This window comes from Geotrypetes seraphini, chromosome 1, assembly GCF_902459505.1.
Source record: "Geotrypetes seraphini chromosome 1, aGeoSer1.1, whole genome shotgun sequence".
Classification (NCBI taxonomy): domain Eukaryota; kingdom Metazoa; phylum Chordata; class Amphibia; order Gymnophiona; family Dermophiidae; genus Geotrypetes; species Geotrypetes seraphini.
Window position 1 is genome coordinate 213,818,335 of NC_047084.1, and position 24,718 is coordinate 213,843,052.

Genomic DNA, 24,718 nt, shown 5'->3' on the forward strand with positions numbered 1-24,718 from the left:
CCGAGGTACCACTGTACATGATTAGATTAACTTGTCTCTTCTTTGATATTTCTGGGATGTAGACTGTAAAGTCAGACATATAGGGTTACATTTAACATTCATAGAGCTACAGTATATAGGTTCCAGATATCACTTACAAGGATACAATAACAGTACATAGGGTTACCATTCATCAGTGTGTGGTGTCTGCCTTTGCAATTAAGGTGTGGCATTTGAGAAATCTATATTACTGGTGTATTCCATTTATTTGCTTTTTCACACACATGCTATAATCTCATGGAGGACAATTTTCAAAGTCATTTGCCTAGTAAATTGGGCTGTCTGAAAATGCCCTGCTTAAAATGACTAAACATGTAGGGTTCACCAAACATGTCTTTGCTGCTACATTAAGAGTATTCAGGTCAGGGGAGCAGAGAATGTGTGCAAAATGGAATTTTCAAATCTGTGCGTGCATGCACCCTTTCCTCCTTTTCTCCCATACACTGAAGCTTCAAGCTAGAAAGTCAGCTAATTACGCATGTTGTATGTGATGTGTGTCTTATGTTAAACAGCAAAGGAAGTTTCAACAGTGCTTTAAATTAAATGGTGTCACTTAGGCAGCAGGAAAAACAAGAAAATCAATTGCTGAAAGCAGGTGAAGGAGACAGGAAACACATGCAACTTCTGTAACATAAGGCAAAGCAGAAAAGGAACCAACAGGTACTATAGTGAAAATGCAACGCAAAAAACCAAAACCAAACTGCAGAAAATGTACAAGGTGCAGGAATTTATTCAATTAAAAGTCATTAAAAAACATGTATAATAGCATCAATAAAAGTAATAAAAATAATAATTATTATATGCAAAGGCTGGTTTTTGTGGTAACATATTCTTCTTTTACTGAGTCTGCACATAGCTGCTGTCGATACTGTTACATCACCATATGGGCGGCATTAGCCCCCTCTTTTACGAAACTGCACTAGTGGTTTTTAGTGCAGAGAGCTGTGCTGAATGGCCTGCGCTGCTCCCAATGCTCATAGGAACTCAATGAGTGTCGGGAGCAGCACGGCTCTCTGTACTACAAAATGCTAGCGTGGTTTCGTAGAAGAGGGGGTAGGTTTCCCTCTTGCCATCCTTGAGACATATTCATGTGCATGTCATTTAGTACAGATCCTATAGATTTCCTATAAGAATCCACCATAGATCCTATCATAGGCCATTCACACATTCCTGTTCTCTAATTTTACCAGCTTCATTATATCATCATTCATTAATTTTTGTTTTCTATTTGTAGGATTTTTGCATAATTATTTCCACCCTATTGGTTCTTGAAAAATTTTTGTATTGAACATTCTGGTATGTATGTCTATTTTTATTTCTTATTGTTTATTTTATATTTTATTTATTATTTTTTTGCAGTCCACATCTCTTTTATTAGGTTTATCATGCAAAGAAGCATGCCCACCTACACAGTGTTCAAGCTTAATTTCTGCTTGAACACCCCCTACCCCATTTATAGATTCTCCCAGAAGAGGTAATTGAGGAATCCACCGTTCTAGGATTTAAGGGTAAGCTAGATGTACATCTCCTTATGAGTGACATAAAGTGATACGGGTAAAGGTAAACTAGATGCACATCTCCTTATGAGAAGCTTAGAGTGATATGGGGACTAAAACTATGCCAGGGTACACCTGGCGGGGGCTCCGTGTGTGCGGATCGCTGGACTTGATGGGCCTAGGGTCTGATCCGGAGATGGCAATTCTTGTTCTTATTTTGATCACAGACACATTAGTGTTTTTTTCATTTCCTGAGTGGTTTCTTCTTGGACATACTTTATCAAGCTTTTCCTCACCAATACTTCACCACTGTTTCTCTGCTGTCCAGTGATTTTAATCTACACCATTGTTGTCACCATTCATTCTGATTCATCACGTCACTTTCATATTACTGGTTTAGTACAATTCTCATACTCATTATCTTACACCGTACCATATCACCATTTTACATAGGACCCTTGAGGAAGAAGTGTCAGGTCCAGTACGCCTTACCACAAGAACCATCTTTTGGATATTATAATAATTATTATTTTTATTACTTTTATTGATGCTATTAGACATGTTTTTTTAATTACTTTTAATTGAATAAATTCCTGCACCTTGTACATTTTCTGCACTACTGTAACAAAATCAAATGAATAAAAGGGAAAATAATCAAACAACCCACACAGGAGCAAACATTTTATCTATGGGGTTTGTGTCAATAAACAAATCAAAACTAGACACAGTTTTGCTTAAATTATTGCCTTGGGTATAGCACCTTCAGAGATATGCATCTGATATTTCTGAAGGGACCTTTTCCCTTGGAAATAATGAGCTAGATTCAGTAAACGGCATTCAAAATCAAGTGCTAAGTGCTATTCTATAAAGGGCACTCTGGGCTTTGCACCCTTCCTACAATAGAGCTTAGTGCAGATTTTCATGCCCAATTTTTTTTTTTTTTTTTAATATTCTTTATTAGTTTTCAATTCAAGAGCAAAGTGCACTAAATTTTACATTCAATTATTATCATAAACAGCACTTACAATCAATCAATAACAATACAAAATATATTCCCCCCCTCCCTTCTACTACATCCATGAAGGAATAATACAAGATATATTTTCTCCCCTCCCTGGATGTGTGTGCTAATCAAATAGGAAATAAAGGCAATAAACAACTAATCAGAGTTAACAAAATTCGTTAATGGACCCCATGTAATATTAAATAGTTTATTACGACCCAATATTTCTGAATTCATTTTTTCATATCGATAACATAAACATAAAGTTTCCCACCAAAAGGAAAAATTAAGCCTGTTCCAATTTTTCCAATTCTTGGTAATCATTTGCATGACTATCCCTGTCATAATGATGAGAAGCCTAATGGAGGTTTAGCATTCACCAATGTCCCACAGATGACCACATTGTAGGACAATGGAATCAATGTATCCAGTATTCTATTAATTTGTCACTATATTGATTTCCAAAAATTGAGTGTCAAGGGACAATAAAACAACAAATGATCTAGTGTCCCTACATCAAGATGACAGTGCCAGCATCTATTAGACTTTGAACTAATCATGCCTAATTTTTAGGCCTGATGAAAACTGGTGAAAATCCAGGCTTGCAAGTTGGGTGTGTAACCTGGTATTCTATTACACTGCACCTAAATTTTAGGATGTCCCTGACCCACCTATGTCATGCCCATGGCCACATCCCCTTTGCTGTACAAGTGAGACAATTTAGGCGTGCAGTGTGATAGAATAGCTGTAGGCAGAACTATGCACAGGTCCTACTTAGTGCCAATTACTGTCAATAATTATTAGCGGCTTGTTAACTAATTAGTTGCATGCGAATTTGGGCTCCATGCACAATTTTGGATGACCTTTAAAGAATCTGGAGGAATGTGTGTTATTTTTCTCTTCTAATGTAATTATGCCCTCTAGAATGCCATCTGTCTTTGCAGGTAGAATTATGCACATTGGAGGAAATTCTATATTTGGTGCCCTGTCAGCACTCACGACTATATACACCAACTATAACCTGGTGTAAATTCCCAAGCCTAACTTAGGCATGGATGGGCATATTCTATAACAGTGCCTGTAAATTTTCAGAATGCCCTTGACCCACCCATGCCCTTCCCATGGCCACATTCCCTTTTGGTTCTACACACTAGAATTTATGTGCACCTCTGTATAGAAGATGCAAGTGTAAATTCTAATTAGTACCAATAATTGCTTCAAGTGGCCAATTATCGGTACTGATTAGCTCATTAATTAAATTTCATGAGCAAATTGGGCACATGCCACCATATATAGAATCTGGGGGATTATACAGTAAACCACATAATTTTAACCACATTAAGACCAATTTTCAAACCACCTATTTCTGCAGATAAAACACCATTTTGCCCAAGAAAATGGCTTGGTTATTGCCGCTGTTGGAGAAAGTATACCTTCTAAATAAACATGTAAAAACAAAATTGTGTTACCCATTAACTTTATGTTCTCACATACTAATGTCAGTAATGTCCAGTGTATTAGGGACTGATGGAAAAATATACCATCTCTTCATATAGGGCCCAGATCCGGCTTTCTTTGCAGGTGTGTTGCAGCTAGAAAAAGACTGAAAAAGCTGATCTCATTGGCTAGTTCAATTTTTGCTGGTGCACAATTCCTCTGAGAATAATTTTCCAAAAGCACTTACCATACATGGGTATGACAATGCTTTATGTGTGGAAATAGGCTTTTATAAAACTGCACACCCAAAATGCAGCTAAACTTATATGTGTATGTAAATTTACCCAGAGTGAGCAAAGGCATTCCCAGGGGCAGGTTTACAGTTTGCATTTACATGCATATCTTATGGGCATAAGTTAACTCTGAAAACCTGTGTTGATGTAAATATGTGGGCATACTTTCACTATGAAAATTTGGCAAAGATGGTCCAAAGAAAATAATACATAAACATTTTATGCAGGTGTGCAGTTATACATTTAGACATACATGCCCTAAGGGTAAGACTGATTCAGGCTCATAGCCTTTAAAAGTTCATGTAACACCATGTATTCTTAAGCTGATAATGGTATTTCAAGTTACATACAGAATCCTATAAAAATGAAGAATTCATTTGGTATCATTAACGTTATACAGTACATGATTTCTCAGCTTGTACAATACAACAGTAACGGCATAGGATACAAAGAATTGTACATAAAATGTCAAATGAATATGATTACAAAAGGTCATGCAATTTCTTATCAAATTTGTTGAATTAATGTCTATTGTAAAAACACACACACACACATACACAATATTACAGACACTATAAAAACACACTAAGCCCTAGTAATATTGGGCTCTTCATTTGAAATGAAAGATAACTGCCATTCACATTAAGTGAGGTTTGTTTGAGGTACTCGTGAAAACAGAAAGAAGCACCACTGAAGTTTGACAGATCCCGATGAACAGGGTCATATACATGTCCAGTTTATTAGAATCCTATTAAAGAAAAATATAAATTTATTATGGCACACTAAAGTTTCTCCTGGATGCTCTTCAATGCCAGAGATGACTTTAATATTTAGAAGTTTCATACACTGAGTTTTCAAAGTACAGTGCTAGGGGAACATCACAAGACATAGCCTAGCCTCCACATTAAAAAGGAAGGGATACGATGCTGAGTACCAAATCCTGTCAACCAGATCCATCATTTGTGAGAGGAGCTTCTTGTGTTCTGTACTGATATACTAGACAGACACAAAGATAGTGAACAAAAAGAAAAAAATGGGAGTGGAAAAAAAACAAAGAGAAATGTTCTATAACAATTATTAGCAAGCACATTTCTTTGAGGTCAATATATTATTGAGTATAATTTTTATAGTGAAGCTCTAGAGCAATTCTGGTCCTCAAGAGCCATAGGCAGGTCAGGTTTTCAGGATATCCACCATTAATATATATGAGATGGATTTGCAATCATTGCCTCCTTGAGATGCAAATCTATCTCATGCATATTTATTGTGGAAATCCTGAAAACCTGTCCTGCCTGCGGCTCTCGAGGACTGGAATTGCCTACCCCTGCTCTAGAGTATCAACAATATACATATCAAGAAGTCACTGTTAATTTTGCTCTGACCCTCCGTGTCTAGATTTTGATATAAGCAAGAGTACATAGCACCATTCTTCAGATGTGCAAACAATTTTAGTTTCCAGGACATCAAAAAATATATTTATAAGATACAATTACATAGATTTGATCTAGGAATGCAAGGTAAATGTGCATATTTTAGCTATCCTAAAATCAGATCTCTTTCTGGCTCTCCAGGATTTAAATTGAGCATCCCTGCATAAATTAGACCAGGCAAAGATAAGTGTGATCAGAAAAGGTAGGCGGAGGGATCACACTAAATATTTATGCTTCAACAGCATCCATGACAGTCTGCTGTCCTAATAGACACAGAGCCCAACATATTGAATGATGCTAAATTTCCCACTGCATATTTTTTGCAAAGAATTTTATGACATGGCCTAAATAGCACCTGCAAATTTGTATGTGCTGTTTCAACTTTACAAACTTCTATGAACAGTCAAGCCAGGAGCTTCCATTATAGAAGCTGTTCTTTATGGAGAAAAAATGAATTATACAGAGATCTCTTGGGAATGTATGGTCTCCATACAGGACAAGGTTTCCCAAAAGTGTCCTGGAGACCCCAGAGTACAGTGGGCTTTCCAGTGTATCCACAATGAACATGTGTAAGCTATCGCCATATACAATGGAAAACCAACATATGAAATTGTATTTTAAGTGTAGTCAATTGGGATATCTTGAAAATCCAGCTGGCTATGGAGGCCACAGGACAGGTTTGGAATGCCTCAATGTAGAATTTTAATGGTGTAGTCTGCAAATATGTTGGCACGCTTCCATAATTACTTTCTTATTGTTGAACTAGAACACAGTTTTTGTTTTCTTATTATTACACTAGAACACGGTTGTAGTGCCTGCTCTTAATTCTGGTATGCTTAATAATAGTAGGTCAGTTCTTCCAGTTAACAATATTCAAATTATAATCTTTAACCAGATATTGAGTATGAGAAGGCAGCTACTACAGCATAAATCAATTTTTTTTTTTTCAGTATTAAACAGAGTCTTATACACCAGAGGAAAAGAAACTGCTGCTCCCAAGTGATGAGGTAAAATGGCAGGTCCAATTCAATTTTATTGGATTAAAGGATCTACAATTCAAACTCAATTAAGATGTATGTATCTCCTCCACTCGCCCTGGATCAGTAGCCCGGTCTAACTACACCCCAGTTATGGTTCCGGTCTAACTATACCTCAGTCATAGTTCTCTGTGAACCATGTCTCTGTGATCGCTACTATATCCAACTCATCTTCTTCCATCACTGCTTCTAGATCCAGAATTTTGTTTCCCATACTTCGAGCATTAGTATACATTGCTTTCCAGACATTGTTCCCTTTTCCCATCCATGTAGAGGAATTCAGTGATTTACTCACCTGAAGGCTTATACTCACCCAGTGGCTTTGATCACCGTTCCCCATCACTTCTAGTTTAAAGCCCTCTTCAGTAGATTAGCCAGCCTACTGCCGAAAACACTTCTACCCTTCCTTGATAGATGTATAACATCCCTGCTCAGCAGCCCTTGGGAAATCATCCCATGGTCCAGGAAGCCAAAATGCTCTCAATGACACATTCATCTCCAGGATGAAGCATTCATCTCCAGGATGAAGCATTCATCTCCAGGATGCATGCTTCTCTGACTTGGCCCTTACCATCAACAGGGAGGATGGACGAGAATACCACCTGACTGCTTCACCTTCTTACCCAAAGCCACAAAGTCACTTTTGATACATTTGCAGGGGTATCTGGCAGTATCATTAGTGCCAATGTAGATGAGCAGCATCGGATAATAGTCATCAGGCTTGATGAGTCTTGGCAATCTCTCTGTAATATCTTGGATTTTAGCACCAGGCAGACAGCATACCTCTCGTGACATCATCTCTAGTCTGCAGATGGATGCTTCTGTACCCCTCAGAAGGGAATCGCCAACTACCACTACCTTATGCCTCCTAGTGGTCAAGGATCCAGTAATTTTGGGGATTTCAACTTTGGTTCTTCCTCTGCTTGGGATGCTCTCATCTCCTCCACTTCTAAAACAGCATACCGGTTCTTCAGTTCAAGTACGGGAGGAGTCACAGTACCAATCTTACAGTGTTCTGTAATTTGAGTCCAGCCTCATCTTCCCCATTGCTGGAAATCTTTGATGTTTCATGAACCATTTCATCAATGTACCTCTCATTCTTGTGGATGCTACTCAGTCTTGCCACCTCCTCTCGAAGTTTCTTTACTTCTTTCATGAGAGATTCAAGCTGTAGACATCTTGCACATGGAGCCACTCCCTCTGCTTAGGTAATATTTTCTGTCTCAGACCAAATCCCCCTTCCTTCCCTTCTCACCTACTTAACTAAGACTTAGGGCTCCTTTTACGAAGGTGCGCTAGCGTTTTTAGCGCATGCACCGGATTAGTGCGTGCTAGCCAAAAAACTACCGCCTGCTCAAGAGGAGGCGTAGCAGCTAGCGCGCGTGGCATTTTAGCGTGTGCTATTCTGCATGTTAAGGTCCTAGCGCACCTTCGTAAAAGGAGCCCTTAAACTCTGAACCCTTTCAATACTTATATAAAAGTGTACTTCAACCTTGATTCATCATCAGGTCTACAACTAGAATTTTTCACATTGTTCAAATGTATTGTAAAGTAGTAATACTATTCGAAGCATAATATTAATAACAAGTTTGCAACTCCTCTCAACTGCCTCATTCTATGTCATCCAACAATAACCTATAAGTATGTATAAACAACCTAACTCCTCTAGTACGTTCCACTCCATGCATGTTAACTTGTAAAGAAACAACAAGGCAACTGGTCCACCAAGGAATTCAAATCAGATTTATTCAAGGTGCTCCCAAGAACCATGCCCGATTCATTTTGCCAAACAAGGCTGGTCAATGCTAACAGAAAACCATGTCTTTCATACATACAGATTACAGAACCATCCTCACCCAGTATGGAATAAGTAATCACACACTAACCCCCCCCCCTCCCCCTTTTTACAAAAGCACAGAAGAGATTTTTAGCTCTGATTTTAGCGTTGAATATTCTGCGCTGCTCTGACACTCATAGGAACTCTGACCATCAGAGCAGCGCAAAGCATTCAGCATGCCAGCCAGTGCTACAAACCGAAGGAAAGGTACAGTTTAGAGGATGAAGAACTTATGTGCACAACAGAAGAGTGGAACTTGGGTGTGATTATATGTGATGATCTTAAGGTGGCCAAACAAGTTGAAAAAGTGATAGCAAAAGCTAGGGAAGAGGTATAGCTAGTAGGAAAAAGGAAGTACGGTATTGATGCACTTGTATAAGACTGTGGTGAGACCTCATTTAGAATATTGTGTGTAATTCTGGAGACCGCACCTTCAAAAAGGATATATAAAAAGGATGAAGTCAGTCCAGAAGAAGGCTACTATAATGGTGCGTGATCTTCATCATAAGGCGTACGGGGACAGACTTAAAGATCTCAATATAAATACTTTGGAGGAAAGACGGGCGAGGGGAGATATGATAAGAGACATTTAAATACCTATATGGCATAAATGCACGAGTCAAGTCTTTTTCATTTGAAAGGAAGCTCTGGAATGAGAGGGCATAGGATGAAATTGAGAGGTAACAGGCTCAGGAGTAATCTCCCAGAGGAGGTGCTGGAGACAGAGACTGTCTGAATTCAAGAAAGTGTGGGATAAGCACGTGGCATCTTTTAGAGAGAGGAAGAGATAATGGTTACTATAGATGGGCAGACTGGATGGGCCATTTGACCTTTATCTGCCATCATGTTTCTATGTTTCTTCCGCTCTTTTGTAAAGGGTGGGGGGAATAGAAATATGTATTCAAAAACTGGGCCAAAAAGAAGCCAGGTTCTGCTTACATTGCAACACCATAGAAACAGTGGTGGATAGCTCCTAATACTGTACAAAATATAAAGATAACAGATATAAATTTGAAAAAAGAGAAAAAACAAATCACTTTACAAATTAACAAATAAAAATTTTTAAAAAATGGAAAATAAGATAATACTATTTTATTGGACTAATATATTTTTTTTAATTAGCTTTCAGAGGTCAAAACCTTTTTCCTCAGGTCAGTAAAGTATACTGCTGTTACAGTACCCTGTCCTGAGCTGAGGAAGGAGAATTCGGTCTCAGAAAGTTAGTCAAGTATGTATTAAAATTAGTCCAATAAAAGGATCACCATATTTCCATTTTTTATTTATAAACATTTATCAACACAGCTACAATACTACTTTATCCTAAAGCAAAAAAAAAAAAAATTCTACCTTTGTTATCTTGTTTCTGCTTTCCTCATCTTCTTGTCATCCTGTCTGTCCCTTCCAGAAACTGTCTGCCTTCTCCTTCCATCTCTCTTCCTGACCCCCCCCCCCCCCCATTGCTCTGGCATCCATCTTCTTCCCTCTGTTCCCCTTATAGTCTGGTATCTCTCTCCTTCCATCTCTCCTTCCCTGCCCCCTGTGGTTTTTAGCATCTCTCTCTTCTTATTTCCTCCACTCAGATCTGATATCTCTGTCTCTTTCCCCCTATGCTCTGACATCTCTCTCTCTTCTCTTTTCCCTTTCCTTTTCTTCTCTGGTATTCTTTCTCTATTTTCTGCCTCTGTCTAAATTATTTCTTACTTTTCAATCCTCAGTTTCCCTCTTTTCACTGTGTCTACCCACAGCTTGCCACCCCTTTCCTTCACCCCTCCAATATCAAGTTTCAAGTTTATTAGGTTTTTTATATACCGCCTATCAAGGTTGTCTAAGCGGTTTTACAATCAGGTACTTGAGTATTTTTCCCTCTCTGTCCCAGTGGGCTCACAATCTATCTAATGTACCTGGGGCTATGGAGGATTGAGTGACTTGCCCAGGGTCACAAGGAGCAGCACGGGGTTTGAATCCACAACCCCAGGGTGCTGAGGCTGTAGCTCCAACCACTGCGCCACACACTCCTCCTCTCACTAACTCTATTATCTTCCCCCATCCAGCATATGCCCTTTTTCTTTATCTACTCTTTCCATCCAATATGTGTTCTCTTTCTCCACTTCCATTCAGTATCTGCTCCTTCCTCTCTCCCCTCCCAACTGACATCCAATGTCTGCCCTCTGCTCTCTCTCCCTTCACTCCACTTCCACCACCTGCCTGCTTCTCTCTCTCTCTTTCCCTCTACCCTAATTCCATCGAGTTATCCTGCCCCTCAATGCTGCTGCTACTTTCCCACATGCTCCTGATGGCTGAAGATAATAAACCTCAAGCACTACTCAATCTCTTCCCCTAGTTGGCCCATCTCTCTCCCTTCCCTTCACCTTCAGTCACCTTTCCATTTCAAAAACAATGTTTTCTTTTTCAGACGGGCACTGGTATCGACGGCAACCATTCTCTTGCAAGCAGCTGCTTGGCCCAAAGTGTCCCCTTTGACGTAGCTTCCTGTTTCCGCCTGAACAGCTCGCATCAAAGGGGAAGCTTTGGACTGAGCAGCCACTTGGAAGAGAACGGTTGCCGTCAATGCCATGGAAAGTGAGGGATGTATGAGTGTCCTTTAAATATAAGAGATCATTTTTGGAATGATCGCTTACATTTTGGAATCCCTATCTTCAGTCTAAGTCCCAAAGGGGGGAGGAGTTTTATTTTGGATACCTTATAAGCTGCAATATTTTACTTAGGGTGGGTCATTGATGAAATCCCAATGAAGATATCCAGGATGGGGTTGGGAGAGATGGAAGGGCTGTGTGGTTATGGGTTATTTTACACAAATTGTTATAAGAACACAAATCCTTTGGGAGATAGAAGTGGTTGGGCATTTAGTTTGAAAGGGGAGGGGAGTAAACAAGATGGTTGTTCTTTATGTTGACAAGATGTTCATTCTTGATTGTACAACTCATTGTGTGGGTTGCTGTGGGCTGATTTTTTGGCTGATTCTGAAACAGCGATCGATGTTCCAACAAGTTTGTATTTTAATGATTTTCGCAGAGGTTCACCATAATCCTGTCTGATCGGTCGCTGTGAGAGTGACTGACACATTTGCAGAGCCAGTCTGGGGAAGCCCAAACAGCTGAATGGAAGGAGAAGCCCCAAAGCAACCTCCTGCCAGTCAGCTGTTGGGGCTTTTTTCTTTTTAATGGCACAGATGCACAATATCTGTCCCCATTAAAAAAAAAAGTGAGCTGTTGCCTTCCTCTACCCCCGATGATGGTCCCCCCATGATGACCCCCAGAACCAAAAAAGAGGCAAGAGGAATACCCACTCCTTCCTGCCACTGTAAACCCCCCCCCCCCCAGTATTGAACCGACCCCTCCTCCTATAGGACTCTCTTTCCATTCTTCAATAAAAATTGGCAGGAAGAATGCCCACTCTCTCCTGATGCCATGACCCCCCCCACCCCCCACCATGACCCTTCTGAACTAACCCCTCCCCTCCCCTTCCCCACTTTAACAGTTTGAGCCTACCCAGGGAAGGGGCCTTAGGCGTCTGAGCCAATTAGGGCCTTAGGCTCCTAGCTCTGTATCCTAGGATGCATTGGGGCAAGGGGGCCTAAGGCCCAGATTGGCTCAGACGTTTAAAGCCCCTCCTAGGGGGCATCTGAGCCAATCAAGGAGTAAAACAGATTTTATGCTGCTTATTTTAGAAATAAACAGTGGATTTCCTCAACAAATCTTAACAGCCAAGTGGCTCCACCAGTAAAAACAAATCTGAGCATGCCTTCCAGCATACATTGTTTGCCCCACCCCATCGCTTAAATTCCTTGTACCTAAAAGTACACATGCTGTGAAATCTTTGTTGCATATGGCTAAGGCCCCTCCCCTAGGAGGAGCCTTAGGTGTTTGAAACAATTAGGGCTTTAGGCTCCTCCCTGTACATCTCAGGATGCACTGGGAAAGGGAAGGCCTGCGATTTTAGAGTGGCGAGCCTGCAAGCAGACTAGATGGACCATACATGTCTTTTTTTATGCCATCATCTACTATGTTGCTATCGTTTATAAAAAGCTCCATATTTAGCAGTGCTTTTTTTAAAGATACTGCTGAAAGTGAGTATGCCCAATGCAGACATTTTAATTCTAATCTCAACTTTCTGTATATAAAAGATTAGGTTCTTACCTTGATAATATTTTTCCCAGTAGATAGGGATGGTATGCTGAACCATCCAGTAGATAGAAGCGCAACCATCTCTGCTTGTGAGTATACTGCTGAAGATATCAATTAGAGAATGACAAGGAGACAAATTTGACCCTGTTCCCGCAGGAACTCAATTTCCCTGTTCCATCTCCATGAGTTTTGTTGCTATCCCTGTCCCATTCCTGTAAGCTCTGCCTTAACTGCACAAACCTCAAACACTTATGATTTTAAAGTGTTTGAGGCAGGGAGATCTCCTGCATTGGAGTATTTCATCAGAGGGGATTGTGCCTCTCTCCCTGGCTTCCTGCAGCAGCGGTTCTGCTTCTTACCACTTGTTCCTAGCAGGCATCTTCAGAGACGGACCCCTGACGTCACCGGGTCCGTCTCCAACAATTTAAAAACAGAACGCCGCCGCGGGAGACTCGGGAGATCTCCTGCATCGGAGTATTTCATCAGAGGGGATTGTGCCTCTCTCCCTGGCTTCCTGCAGCAGCGGTTCTGCTTCTTACCACTTGTTCCTAGCAGGCATCTTCAGAGACGGACCCCTGACGTCACCGGGTCCGTCTCCAACAATTTAAAAACAGAACGCCGCCGCGGGAGACTCGGGAGATCTCCTGCATCGGAGTATTTCATCAGAGGGGATTGTGCCTCTCTCCCTGGCTTCCTGCAGCAGCGGTTCTGCTTCTTACCACTTGTTCCTAGCAGGCATCTTCAGAGACGGACCCCTGACGTCACTGGGTCCGTCTCCAACAATTTAAAAACAGAACGCCGCCGCAGGAGACTCGGGAGATCTCCTGCATCGGAGTATTTCATCAGAGGGGATTGTGCCTCTCTCCCTGGCTTCCTGCAGCAGCGGTTCTGCTTCTTACCACTTGTTCCTAGCAGGCATCTTCAGAGACGGACCCCTGACGTCACCGGGTCCGTCTCCAACAATTTAAAAACAGAACGCTGCCGCGGTTGCGGCCGCAGGGCGTGGCCGAAGGGGCGTGCCCTAAGGGGCTCGCCAGGCCCCTTGGGAGCCCCTTGGAGCCACGAGGAGCCAGGGAGTTGGAGATTATTGATTTGCCTATTGGAATATAGGAACGAATACAGGAGATCTCCAGATCCAGGATATATGATTTGATTTGTACCAGTGCCTGGTGAGACGCTGAGGGTACGATTGTTTATATTTCAACAGCGATCAGACTATTTGTCAGTCGCGATGCCGAAGAGACGGGGTAAGAGCGCCGCTGCAGCCTCGCGACGTCTTGAACACCCCCCTCTCGCTTCAATTGAACATTTTCTTCAGCGTCTTCAGAGGGAGTCAGTAGGTTCGGGGAATCGCCCGCTGGACTCTGCGACGTGGAGTGACGCCGGATCGGAAGTCCTTGGGCTGGATAACACGCTGAGCCCCGACCAGAGGAGTCCACCTCCCCCACCGCTGAGTGCGAGTTCCCCATGTGAAAGGAGTGGGCCAGAAGTAGCAGCACTCTCTGATCATGAGGCTGTAACATCAGGGAGCCAGCAAGGTGAAGTCTCTATGGCTTTGTTAAGTCCAGAGATGGTTCCAGCGGATAGAGCAGAAGGAGGAAAAAATCCAGACCAACAGACAGAAGGCAGCCAAGGTGAGTCTTCCCCAACTTTACATGAGACTTTCTTTAAATATGAGAAACCAGCTGAAGTGACTCTTGATTCAATTTGGGACTTAGTTTCCAAACTGGGAGACTCACTAACTAAACAAATTAAAGAAGGTGAAAAGAATATAAAAATTCAAAAACAGACAATAGAGGAAAATAAACAGGAAATTTCTAATGTCAAAGAAAAATTGGGAGGTATTGAAAATGAAGTGAAAATGATTAAACAAGTTCAATCTACAATAATAAAAGATAATCAAAGTATTAGAAAAAAATTGGAAATTATGGAAAATAACTATCGGACTAATAACCTACGACTGTTGAATTTTCCTAAAATCTTATCAGTAAACCCGAGAGAGATGATAAAAAGGTACTTCATGGAGATATTTAATATTCCTGAGGAATCATTGCCTCCTCTCACTCGAGTATATTATTTGCCTATGAACGTAAAGGGTCAACATTCGGAGGATAAGAGACAGGAAATACAAGACCTTCAACAAAATTTGACAGCAATTTTGGAAACATCAGATAAAGATTTGGTTAAACCAGCAACTCTTATACTATCTGTGGCATTGTTGCCGGATAAAGATTGGATTTTGAAAATGTTCTTTAGGAACAAGAGTAAGGAGTTTCTGGGTTTGAAAATTCAAATGTTTCCAGATGTTAGTATAGAAACTCAGAATCGTAGACGTCAGTTTCTTTTGTTGAAAGCAGGAGTTACACAGCTGGGTGGCATTTTCTTTTTACGTTTCCCATGTAAATGTATAGTAAGATATCGAGATAATAAGTATGTGTTTTTTGAGCCATCTCAACTTACAGCTTTTCTGACACTGAAACGTCTGGAAAAAGAGGGTATAACAACAACTACCACAATAACAACTAAGTAATTGTTGGACTTGGTAATAGAATAATTCCTCAAGTCAGACACATGATACTGTTCTTTATTATATAGAATTTATAATTGATTTCCTTAAAAGTTCACTCTTATATATATCTTGGATCACATAATTATTGAGGACTTGAGATTGTCCGATTTGAATTTTGTTCTTATTATGTTAATGATTTACTTATTATTTTGTGTTCGATCTGACAATCTTTCTGTACAAAATGTTTTGATTTTGTTAAAATTTTTAAAATGATAAATAAAGAATAAAAAAAAAAAAAAAAAAAGTGTTTGAGGCTTGTGCAGATGAGAACAGAGGTTGCAGGAATGGGGCAGGGGCAGGAAAAGAACTTGCCAGGTTGGGAAAATGAGTTCCCGCAGGGATGGGAAAAAATTTATCCATGTGTCATTCTCTAATATCCGGATTAATAGCTTTTCAACTCCTCCTCCTTTTCCATGGTATCTGCTGCCCCCTTCAGTTCATACCAAAGCTGATGATAGAAGAAGACAGGAAAAGGAGGGGTACAAGAAATTTCCCGAAACCAGGTGTCTGATCTGCTCAGATGAAGTTAAAACAATCACTGAAGAAACAATAATGTAGTTAAAACATTAACAAGTCTCTGAGAGCAACAATAAATCCAAGAAAAACACTAGGTAAGCAAGACACATATGGAGCTCAACTATTCCTCCCTTGTAATCCTATATATAGTCTCTTCTTAATCCAATAGTCCGACTTGACAGTGAAATCTTAGCTATGGAGCCAACTATTAAGCTTAAGTAAGAAAGCAAGCACATCAAATAAATTGCTATGTAGGGGGTTCTGCATAGCATTCCTATCTACTGGAAAAGATATTATCAAAGTAAGAACCTAATATATTTTTCCAATGCAATAGGGATGATATGCTGAACCATAGTGACGTACCTAAGCAGCCCTCAAACTCCAGGGTGGGATAAATGAGCCTGCTCTTAGTACAATACAATAATATATGCAGCAGATCAGATAGACACCTTCATGCTCACCTGAAGAAGGAAGAGCTGAAGGGGGCAGCAGAGACTGTGGGGGAGGAAAAGAAGTTGAAAAGCTGTGATTGACATCTTCTGCAGTATGCTTGAAGGCACAGATGGATAACCCTATGGTTTAGCATACCATCCCTATTATACTGGAATAGGGCCTACAGCAGAATCCTCTGCTTTCCAAATGTTTCAGTTTTGCATATAAACTATCCCTTATATCCTTTATGAAATGGTAAATACTTTTAAATGGCATACGTATTCTAATTGCATCTACTTCAGTCTGTAGGAGTATTGTTGTCTGTTAACCAATGGAAACTGGTAAGATTTGGACACATCTGTAGCATGGAAGATGACAGGTTAATCAAAACAGTGATGCTTGGAAGTGCCAAATGAGTGAGGAAAACAAACTGGATGACTGGATAATATCTAGGGGTATACTAGACTGGACTAGACATCCAAAGTACAATATGTGTAACTCAGGACAGGAAAGGAGCTTAGGCAAAAAGGACAATTCCCATCACTGGCTCCATAAAGACTATGGGGTGCAATGATAAAGATAATGATCCAATAGAGGTATTTTATATTGTTCATACTGGTAATTATTGGCAGTAGAATAGTTTACTGCTAAATATATATCGGTTCCATTGTTAGTTACTAACTTTGAAACAGAAACCTTCCACAACTTTAGGCTACAGTCAGGGGTAATTTTTTTCTAGAAAAGTACCATTAATAGTTACATGGAACAAATATCTTTACCCACAAAGATTCCAGGTTAAAGTTTAGTGAACTGAATACAGAAGTTCCACACTGATTTCTAAATTGAACTAGGTATCAATAAGGGCATGACTCTAGGTTCAGAGGGAGTGAGGTTCAATAAATTATGTGAAAGCCTAGTCATTATTCAGTAGACACAAAGAAATTAATAACGAGCCCATGGCAGTTAGAACTTTATTAAATGCTGTTCAACACAAATATGTACATAATATGAATATTCAGCGGCAGTATCTGGAGATTGGCTGCTGCTGAATGCCTAGATAGCAGTGATATACAACCACTATCCAGATTGCTACTCCACATACACTTAGGACAGCCTTTTTCTGACCTATCCAGACAGTTCTGGAATGATCAGAAAAAATATTCAGTGAAACTATCTGGATAGTACCGCTGAATATTGGGTTCACTGGGACTTATCTGGTTAGTAGGTTCTGTTAACTAGATAAGGCCGTTTGCATATCGGACTGACAGATTTTGTGTCTGCAAACACATAATCCACAGTTTACATAATCCATGTTTACCTGAAGGTTCAAGCATTTCTTAAACATGGGGCATTAAGCACTGAGCACTTACTTGGAGTTCCACTTCTCCTGACAGGGGAAGGACTGCGACTTCTGCAAGACTGCAAGACACAGAGTAGACAAAATAAGTCTGCTTATCACTCTCAACTACAGGAATTACCATATACACTCCCTTATAAGTCGTCCCAATGCATAGGTTCCCCCTCCCCACACTTTTTACCTTAATTTCTATGTCCATGGGATGACTTGCATAGAGGTCACTCTGTCCTTTACCTTCTAATCTAATCTAATACACAATTTATTAATCGCACTATACCAAAAAGGTTCAAGGCGATTTATATTCAAAAAGGCTGTAAAATCTACAGGAAAATACAACATAAGAACATAAGAAGTGCCTCTGCTGGGTTAGACCAGAGTTTCATCATGCCCAGCAGTCCACTCACGCGGGGGCCCACCAGGTCCAGGACCTGTATAGTAACCCTCTATCTATACCCTTCTATCCCATTTTCCTTCAGAAAATTGTCCAAACCCTTCTTGAACTCCAATACCGTACCTTGTCCTATCACACCTTCTGGAAGCGCATTCCAGGTATCCACCACCCGTTGGGTGAAGAACTTCCTAGCATTGGTTCTGAATCTATCCCCTCTTAATTTTTCTGAATGGCCTCTCGTTCTTGTAGTTTTCGAAAGTTTGAAGAATCTATCCCTCTCCACTTTCTCTATGCCCTTCAAGATCTTGTAAGTCTCTATCATGTCCCCTCTAAGTCTCCGCTTCTCCAGGGAAAAGAGCTCCAATAATTAAAATATCATCACAACATGAATACTACAAGTCATATAAAAAGGTTTTTGCTTAAAGTTTCATTTTTATGAAACTTTAAGCAATTGATATCAGTCCTAATGTAAACAGGGAGATTATTCCAAATTCTAATTAATGGCAGCATAAGCAAAAGAGGAGGTGAGCTGTCGTTTATATCGTAACCCTCTAATCCAGGGGTCTTCAAAGTCCCTCTTGAGGGCCGCAATACAGTCGGGTTTTCAGGATTTCCCTAATGAATATGCAATGAAAGCAGTGCATGCACATAGATCTCTTGCATAATCATTGGGGAAATCCTGAAAACCTGACTGGATTGCGGTCCTCAAGGAGGGACTTTGAAGACCCTTGCTCTAATCTGTGGAAAATGTAGTAATAAAGTACCACTTAATCTGGAGGACGAATAATGCAAATGAGAAAAAAGCAAAATCAGATTATCTGAAGAGTCAGTCTGTAATATATGATAAACAATGTAAGCTGATTAAAACTTAATTCTACATAGTTCCAGCATCTCCCCTTCACCTCCCCAAAGAGACCACCTTCCAGTTGTAAATATTGTGCCCCCTCCCTTTTCCAACAAAACTCTCCCAATACCATCAAAAAGCAAGCTAGATGAGACCTAGTAATTTGTCCACATTCATTATTTTCAATACCACAATGCAGAAACAGAACAAAAGTAAAAATTAAACACTAAAATGGAGGAAAAAGCCCCACCTCCAGCAGTAAATTTTAGTAAGACTTCATGGGCAATTCATCATAGACATTAAAAAACCTTCATAAATGATTCACAGTTTATGCTACACCATCTCTTTGTAATCCTTACTGAAAACTCTATTTCTGAAATGTATATGTATAGACTAGTGTTTAATTAAGCCTGTTACATTAACGGGTGCTAGAGTAGATGTCTGTCTGTCTGTTTTTTTAAAAATTTGTCTCTCTCTCCTTGGACGTTGTCTGTCTGTCATTCTTTCTGTCTGTGTCTCTCCCAGGCCCCCTGTCTTTCTGTCTTTCTTTCTGTCTCTGTCTCCATGGCCTCCTCCTGCCTGTATTTCTCTGTTGTGCCATGCCTGCCTGTCTCTCCGTGGCCATACAGATCACAGAACACACAGATAGGAGTGCGCATGCGAGCTTAGGGTTTTATTATTCTAGATAGAAATAGAAACATAGAAATAGACGGCAGATAAGGGCCACGGCCCATCTAGTCTGCCCACCCCAAAGACCCTCCCCTACCTTTCTTTGTGAATAGATCCCACGTGTCTGTCCCATTTGGCCTTAAAATCAGGCACGCTGCTGGCCTCAATAACCTGAAGTGGAAGACTATTCCAGCGATCAACCACCCTTTCAGTGAAAAAGAATTTCCTGGTGTCCCCATGCAGTTTTCCGCCCCTAATTTTCCACGGATGCCCCCTTGTTGCCACTGGAACCTTGAAGAAGAAGATATCTTCTTCCATCTCGATGCGGCCTGTGAGATACTTGAATGTCTCGATCATGTCACCCCTCTCTCTGCGCTCTTCGAGCGAGTATAGCTGTAATTTATCCAGCCGTTCTTCGTACGGGAGATCCTTGAGTCCCGAGACCATCCGGGTGGTCATTCTCTGGACCGACTCCAGTCTCAGCACATCCTTGCGATAATGCGGCCTCCAGAATTGCACACAGTATTCCAGTGGGGCCTCACCATGGATCTATACAATGGCATAATGACTTCCGACTTAGGCTGACGAAACCCCTCCGTATGCAACCTATGATTTGTCTTGCTTTGGATGAAGCTTGCTCCACTTGATTGGCAGCTTTCATGTCCTCACTGACGATCACCCCTAAGTCTTGTAGATATGGGCATGTATGTCAGAGGTTGAGATACATATATTTTATGAATTGTGCAGCTTCTTCTACACAGTATATAAACTACAGGCAAATATTTAAGTGGCCCATTTTCAAGACACAATGAGGGGCATTTTGGATAATGCGTCTAAGTCTGACTTTGGACGTCTTGAGAACTGCATCCAAAAATTGGATGGAGAAAATGTCTATTTTTGAAACCACAGACATGTGGCACAGTGGTTGAAGCTACAGCCTCAGCACCCTGAGGTTGTGGGTTCAAACCCCGCGCTGCTCCTTGTGATCCTGTGCAAGTCACTTAATCCTCTATAGCCCCAGGTACGTTAGATTGTGAGCCCACCGGGACAGATAGGGAAAATGCTTGAGTACCTGATTGTAAAACATTGATAGGCGGTATATAAAATCCTAAGAAAACTTTTTTTCAACATTTATCTGCTAGATGTCTTGCGCCCTCAGTGCATCTATCTTTTTGGCCATTTTTGACCATAAGAACATAAGAATTGCCCCTGTCGGGTCAGACCGGAGGTCCATCGTGCCCAGCAGTTTGCTCACGCGTCGGCCCCTCAGGTCCAAGACCTGATAGTGCTCATACCCTAAAACTGTCATACGCTTTTCGCTTATGACCTGTAGAATAACCTTCTATCTATACCCTGTAATCCCCTTCGCTTCCAGGAAGTCATCCAGCCCCATTTTGAAACCCAGTATTGTACTCTGTCCTATTACCTCATTTGGAAGCATGTTCCAGGTGTCCACCACCCTCTGAGTGAAGAAAAACTTCCTTGCATTCGTTTTGAATCTGTCCCCTCTCAGTTTTTCTGAATGACCTCTTGTTTTTGTTGTCCCCACTAGTCTGAAGAATCTGCCCCTCTCCACCTTCTCTATGCCTTTCATGATTTTATACGTCTGTATCATGTCTCCTCTCAGTCTCCGCTTTTCCAGGGTAAAGAGCCCCAGTTTGTCTAACCTTTCAGAATATGAAAGGTTCTCTATTCCTTTTATCATCCTAGTTGCTCTCCTCTGGACCCTCTCAAGCATCGCCATGTCTTTCTTAAGGTACGGTGACCAGTATTGGACACAGTATTCCAGATGTGGTCGCACCATTGCTCGATACAATGGCAGGATAACTTCCTTCGTTCTGGTAGTGATACCTTTTTTGATAATGCCCAGCATTCTGTTTCCTTTCTTTGAGGCCGCTGCACATTGCGCCGCTGGCTTCATTGTTGTATCCACCAATACCCCTAGGTCTTTTTCTAGGGTGCCTTTCCCCAGCACCCTTCCTCCCATCGTATATCTGTACATGGGGTTCCCTTTCCCCATGTGCAAGACCTTACATTTCTCCATGTTGAAGCTCATCTGCCATCTTTTTGCCCATTCACACAGTTTGTTCAGGTCGAAGCTCATCTGCCATCTTTTTGCCCATTCACACAGGCGTCCAAATGAAAAATGCACAAAACAAGCCATTTGGACGTAGGAGGGACCAGCATTTTTTTAGCAGACTGGCCACATTGACCTTAGAGGGCAGTGCTGTGAACTTTACATAAAGGGTTCCAGGAGTGCATCTCACCATAACTCCCTTATAATTATGGTGAGCCCTCTAAAATGTCCCCAAGTCTACTATACCCATCTGTCCACCACCCCAACACCCATTATGGCTGCAGATCTCACCTATATGGCAGTACAGTAGGATTTTGGTGGGTTTTAGTAGGCTCATACTTTCCACCATAAATGTAGAATGGGATATAGGCCTGCGTCCCCCTCTCTATGGTTCACTATACCACCCATCAGGTTACTCCAGACACCTACTCTACTAGGATGCCCCATACCAGGTGCTTATGTTATAGAGACAGGTATGTACTGTTTCATTCACATCTTTAGGGGGGTGGGAGGGAGTCAGTGACCACTGGGGGAGTGTGGGGAGTCATGCTTTCATTCCTCCAATGATCATCTGGTCAGTTTGGGTACCTTCTTGGCCCTTAGATTCTTTAAAAGCAGGTTTAGCTCTGAATGTCTAAATGGTATCCTGGATGTCTTGGTAAATGTTCAATTATCGCTGCAAGAGATCCAAGCGCTATGCCCACCCATAACATGCCTCTAACATGCCCCCTTGAACTTTGGACACACTGCAGGCAAAAAGATTAGCAAGATGTCTAGGAAGTAAGTTTTGGAAATGGCAATTTAGATGTTTGGGCAATTAACACGTCCAAATGCCACTTTATGATGATTTTTTTTTTTAAATGTCTTTCTGTTTTGAAATTGAGCCCAAATATCTATTTGGGTAACCTATATAAAATTACCCCATTGTGTTTATTTGTAGATTTTAAGTGATATTAGGTAGTCCTTGGACCAATGAAAATTAGCCTCTGTATGTTAAAATTACATTAACAATTGATCTTTAATAGAGTACTTAGGAAGAGTGTGGCGAGGTAATTAAAGTTACAGCCTCAGCATCCTGAGATTGTGGGTTCAAACCCATGCTGCTTCCTTGTGACCCTGAGCAAGTCACTTAATCCCCCTATTGCCCCAGGTACATTAGATAGATTGTGAGCCTATCGGGATAGAGAGGGATAAATGCTTTTGTACCTGAATAAATTTATGTAAATTATGCTTTAAGGTGGACTTCCTGGGACATCAGACCGCTCAGTGGTATAAATTAATATCTGGATTTTTAAATAAGAAACCAAAGACTGGTCTTCGGGACATTTGGAGCATTGAGATCAAGCATTAAATTACTGCATCTCAATGGCCACGTATTTGGGCTTGGAGGATGAGATGTACAGTGTCTGCATCTATAAGACAAACTTGGTTTTTTATGTTACATAGAGCTTTTTGGACCCCGGTTTGGTTACAGAAGGTAGATAGCTCTAAATCTAATAGATGGCACTGTCATCTTGAAGCTGGGACATTAGATCATTTGTTATTCTATTGTCCATTCATTCTTGCTTTTTGGAAATCAATATGGGGTCAAATAAATAATTTGTTAGAAAATCCAGTGGCATTATCCTATGACACTATATTGTTTGGTATGTCAATGAGGGCTAAAAGCCAAATATCCTCTAATAATAACAGGCTTCTACTCATTAGACAGGGGTTGCCATACAACAGATTACGAATAACTGGAAAAATTGGAAGAGGCTGAATTACAGCTTTTGGTGGAACTCTTTATGCCACATTTTCAAAATGGGAAGGATAATGCTATACAGCAGAGAAATTTTAAAAATTTCAGGTTATTTGGGAGCCATTAACAAAATATTGCAAATATTGAAAGTATTGTATAGAATAAACATTATTTTTTCCCCTTTGGTTCATATATGTCCAGGGTGGGGTGGGGGATGGGGAAATTTTATGATTTCTTTTGCTTATGAATAACTATTGGATACAAGGGAGAGGGATTATTTGATGTAGTTTAGAATTTGATGATATATTAAATGTTATTTAAGTATAAATGATTGTATTATATATTACACTTATTGGGAGCTTTAAAAATGAATAAAGATTAATTAAAAAAATAAAATAAAAAGTATGTAAACCGTTCTGAGCTCCCTGGGGAGAACGGTATAGAAAATTTAATAAATAAATTGCACTGGAAACTGCCCCCCCCACCCCAAATATCTAGATTTAAGATATAGAAACCAATATAAATGTGGCCTACCATATTTCGACCAGGGCTAGCAGAGCGAGCTCGAACAGGGCTTGAACCTCTACTCTTGCTCCTCCCAGGACTCCACTACAATAAAATAAGATTATTACTCAAACTAGTATTAAACACAAAAATATAGACAAAGGCATACTCCTTAGGTCACATCTAGGCTCCAACAAACGCTTAATTTATAGCATGTCAGTATCTACCATTTGGTAAGAAGAAATCAGAGAAGGGTCAGCGGGGTCAGCAAGATCTCTCAATGGATACTTTGGACCTAACAAACTTTTTGGAAAAATTTGAGACAAAAGTCATAATCTTGGCCACACTATTCGTCCAGTTTGCGTTGGATTCAGATAGAGAATGGCTGTTAAAAATGTTTTTTAAATATCAGAATAAATTGTTTATGAATAGAAAAACTGGAATGTTTCCAGATGTGTCGAGGGTTACCCCCAAAAAACGGAAGCAATATTTGCTTCTGCGACCCCAGGTCATAAAGTTAGGGGCAATTTTTACTCTCAGGTATCCCTGTAAATGTTTAATTAATCTTCAGGGTGTTAAATACATATTTTTTGAAACATCACAATTAACTAAATTTATAGCGGGTAAAGTAGTTGCTTCTTCTAGTACCCCATTGGATCTTCAGGTATAAACTTCGTAAGAAAAGAAAGGTTAGCCCATAGTAAAGCACTTGTTTTTTTCTTTACCTTTTAAAAAAAAATTTGTGTATAAAATTTCCGTTGATATCATCGCCCCTCTCTATTATTAGGGACTAATTATCTGTACAATCTAAGGATTGTTTCCTATTATTTCATTTTGTAATAATTTTTTTTGTGGTGTTATAATTTCCATTGTACAGTTGCTATGTTTATGATTGGTTATG

At 40.5% G+C, this 24,718-nt stretch overlaps 1 protein-coding gene across 5 annotated transcripts in view; it reads right to left on the bottom strand.

Annotated features, from left to right (window-relative positions):
• SPATA18 (spermatogenesis associated 18) overlaps window positions 1–24,718 on the bottom strand; it is a 218,097-nt gene that overhangs the window by 19,429 nt on the left and 173,950 nt on the right. For 3 of the 5 annotated variants that reach the window (XM_033945672.1, XM_033945636.1, XM_033945653.1), the window contains 2 exons: window positions 23,848–23,922; window positions 17,605–17,653 (listed from right to left, as the gene is read on the bottom strand). In XM_033945672.1, coding sequence (XP_033801563.1) covers window positions 17,605–17,653; window positions 23,848–23,922 — 124 coding nt within the window. Of the gene's footprint in view, window positions 1–2,761; window positions 5,265–17,604; window positions 17,654–23,847; window positions 23,923–24,718 lie in introns of those variants that run through there. The other 2 variants (XM_033945646.1, XM_033945662.1) reach the window with 2 other exon arrangements.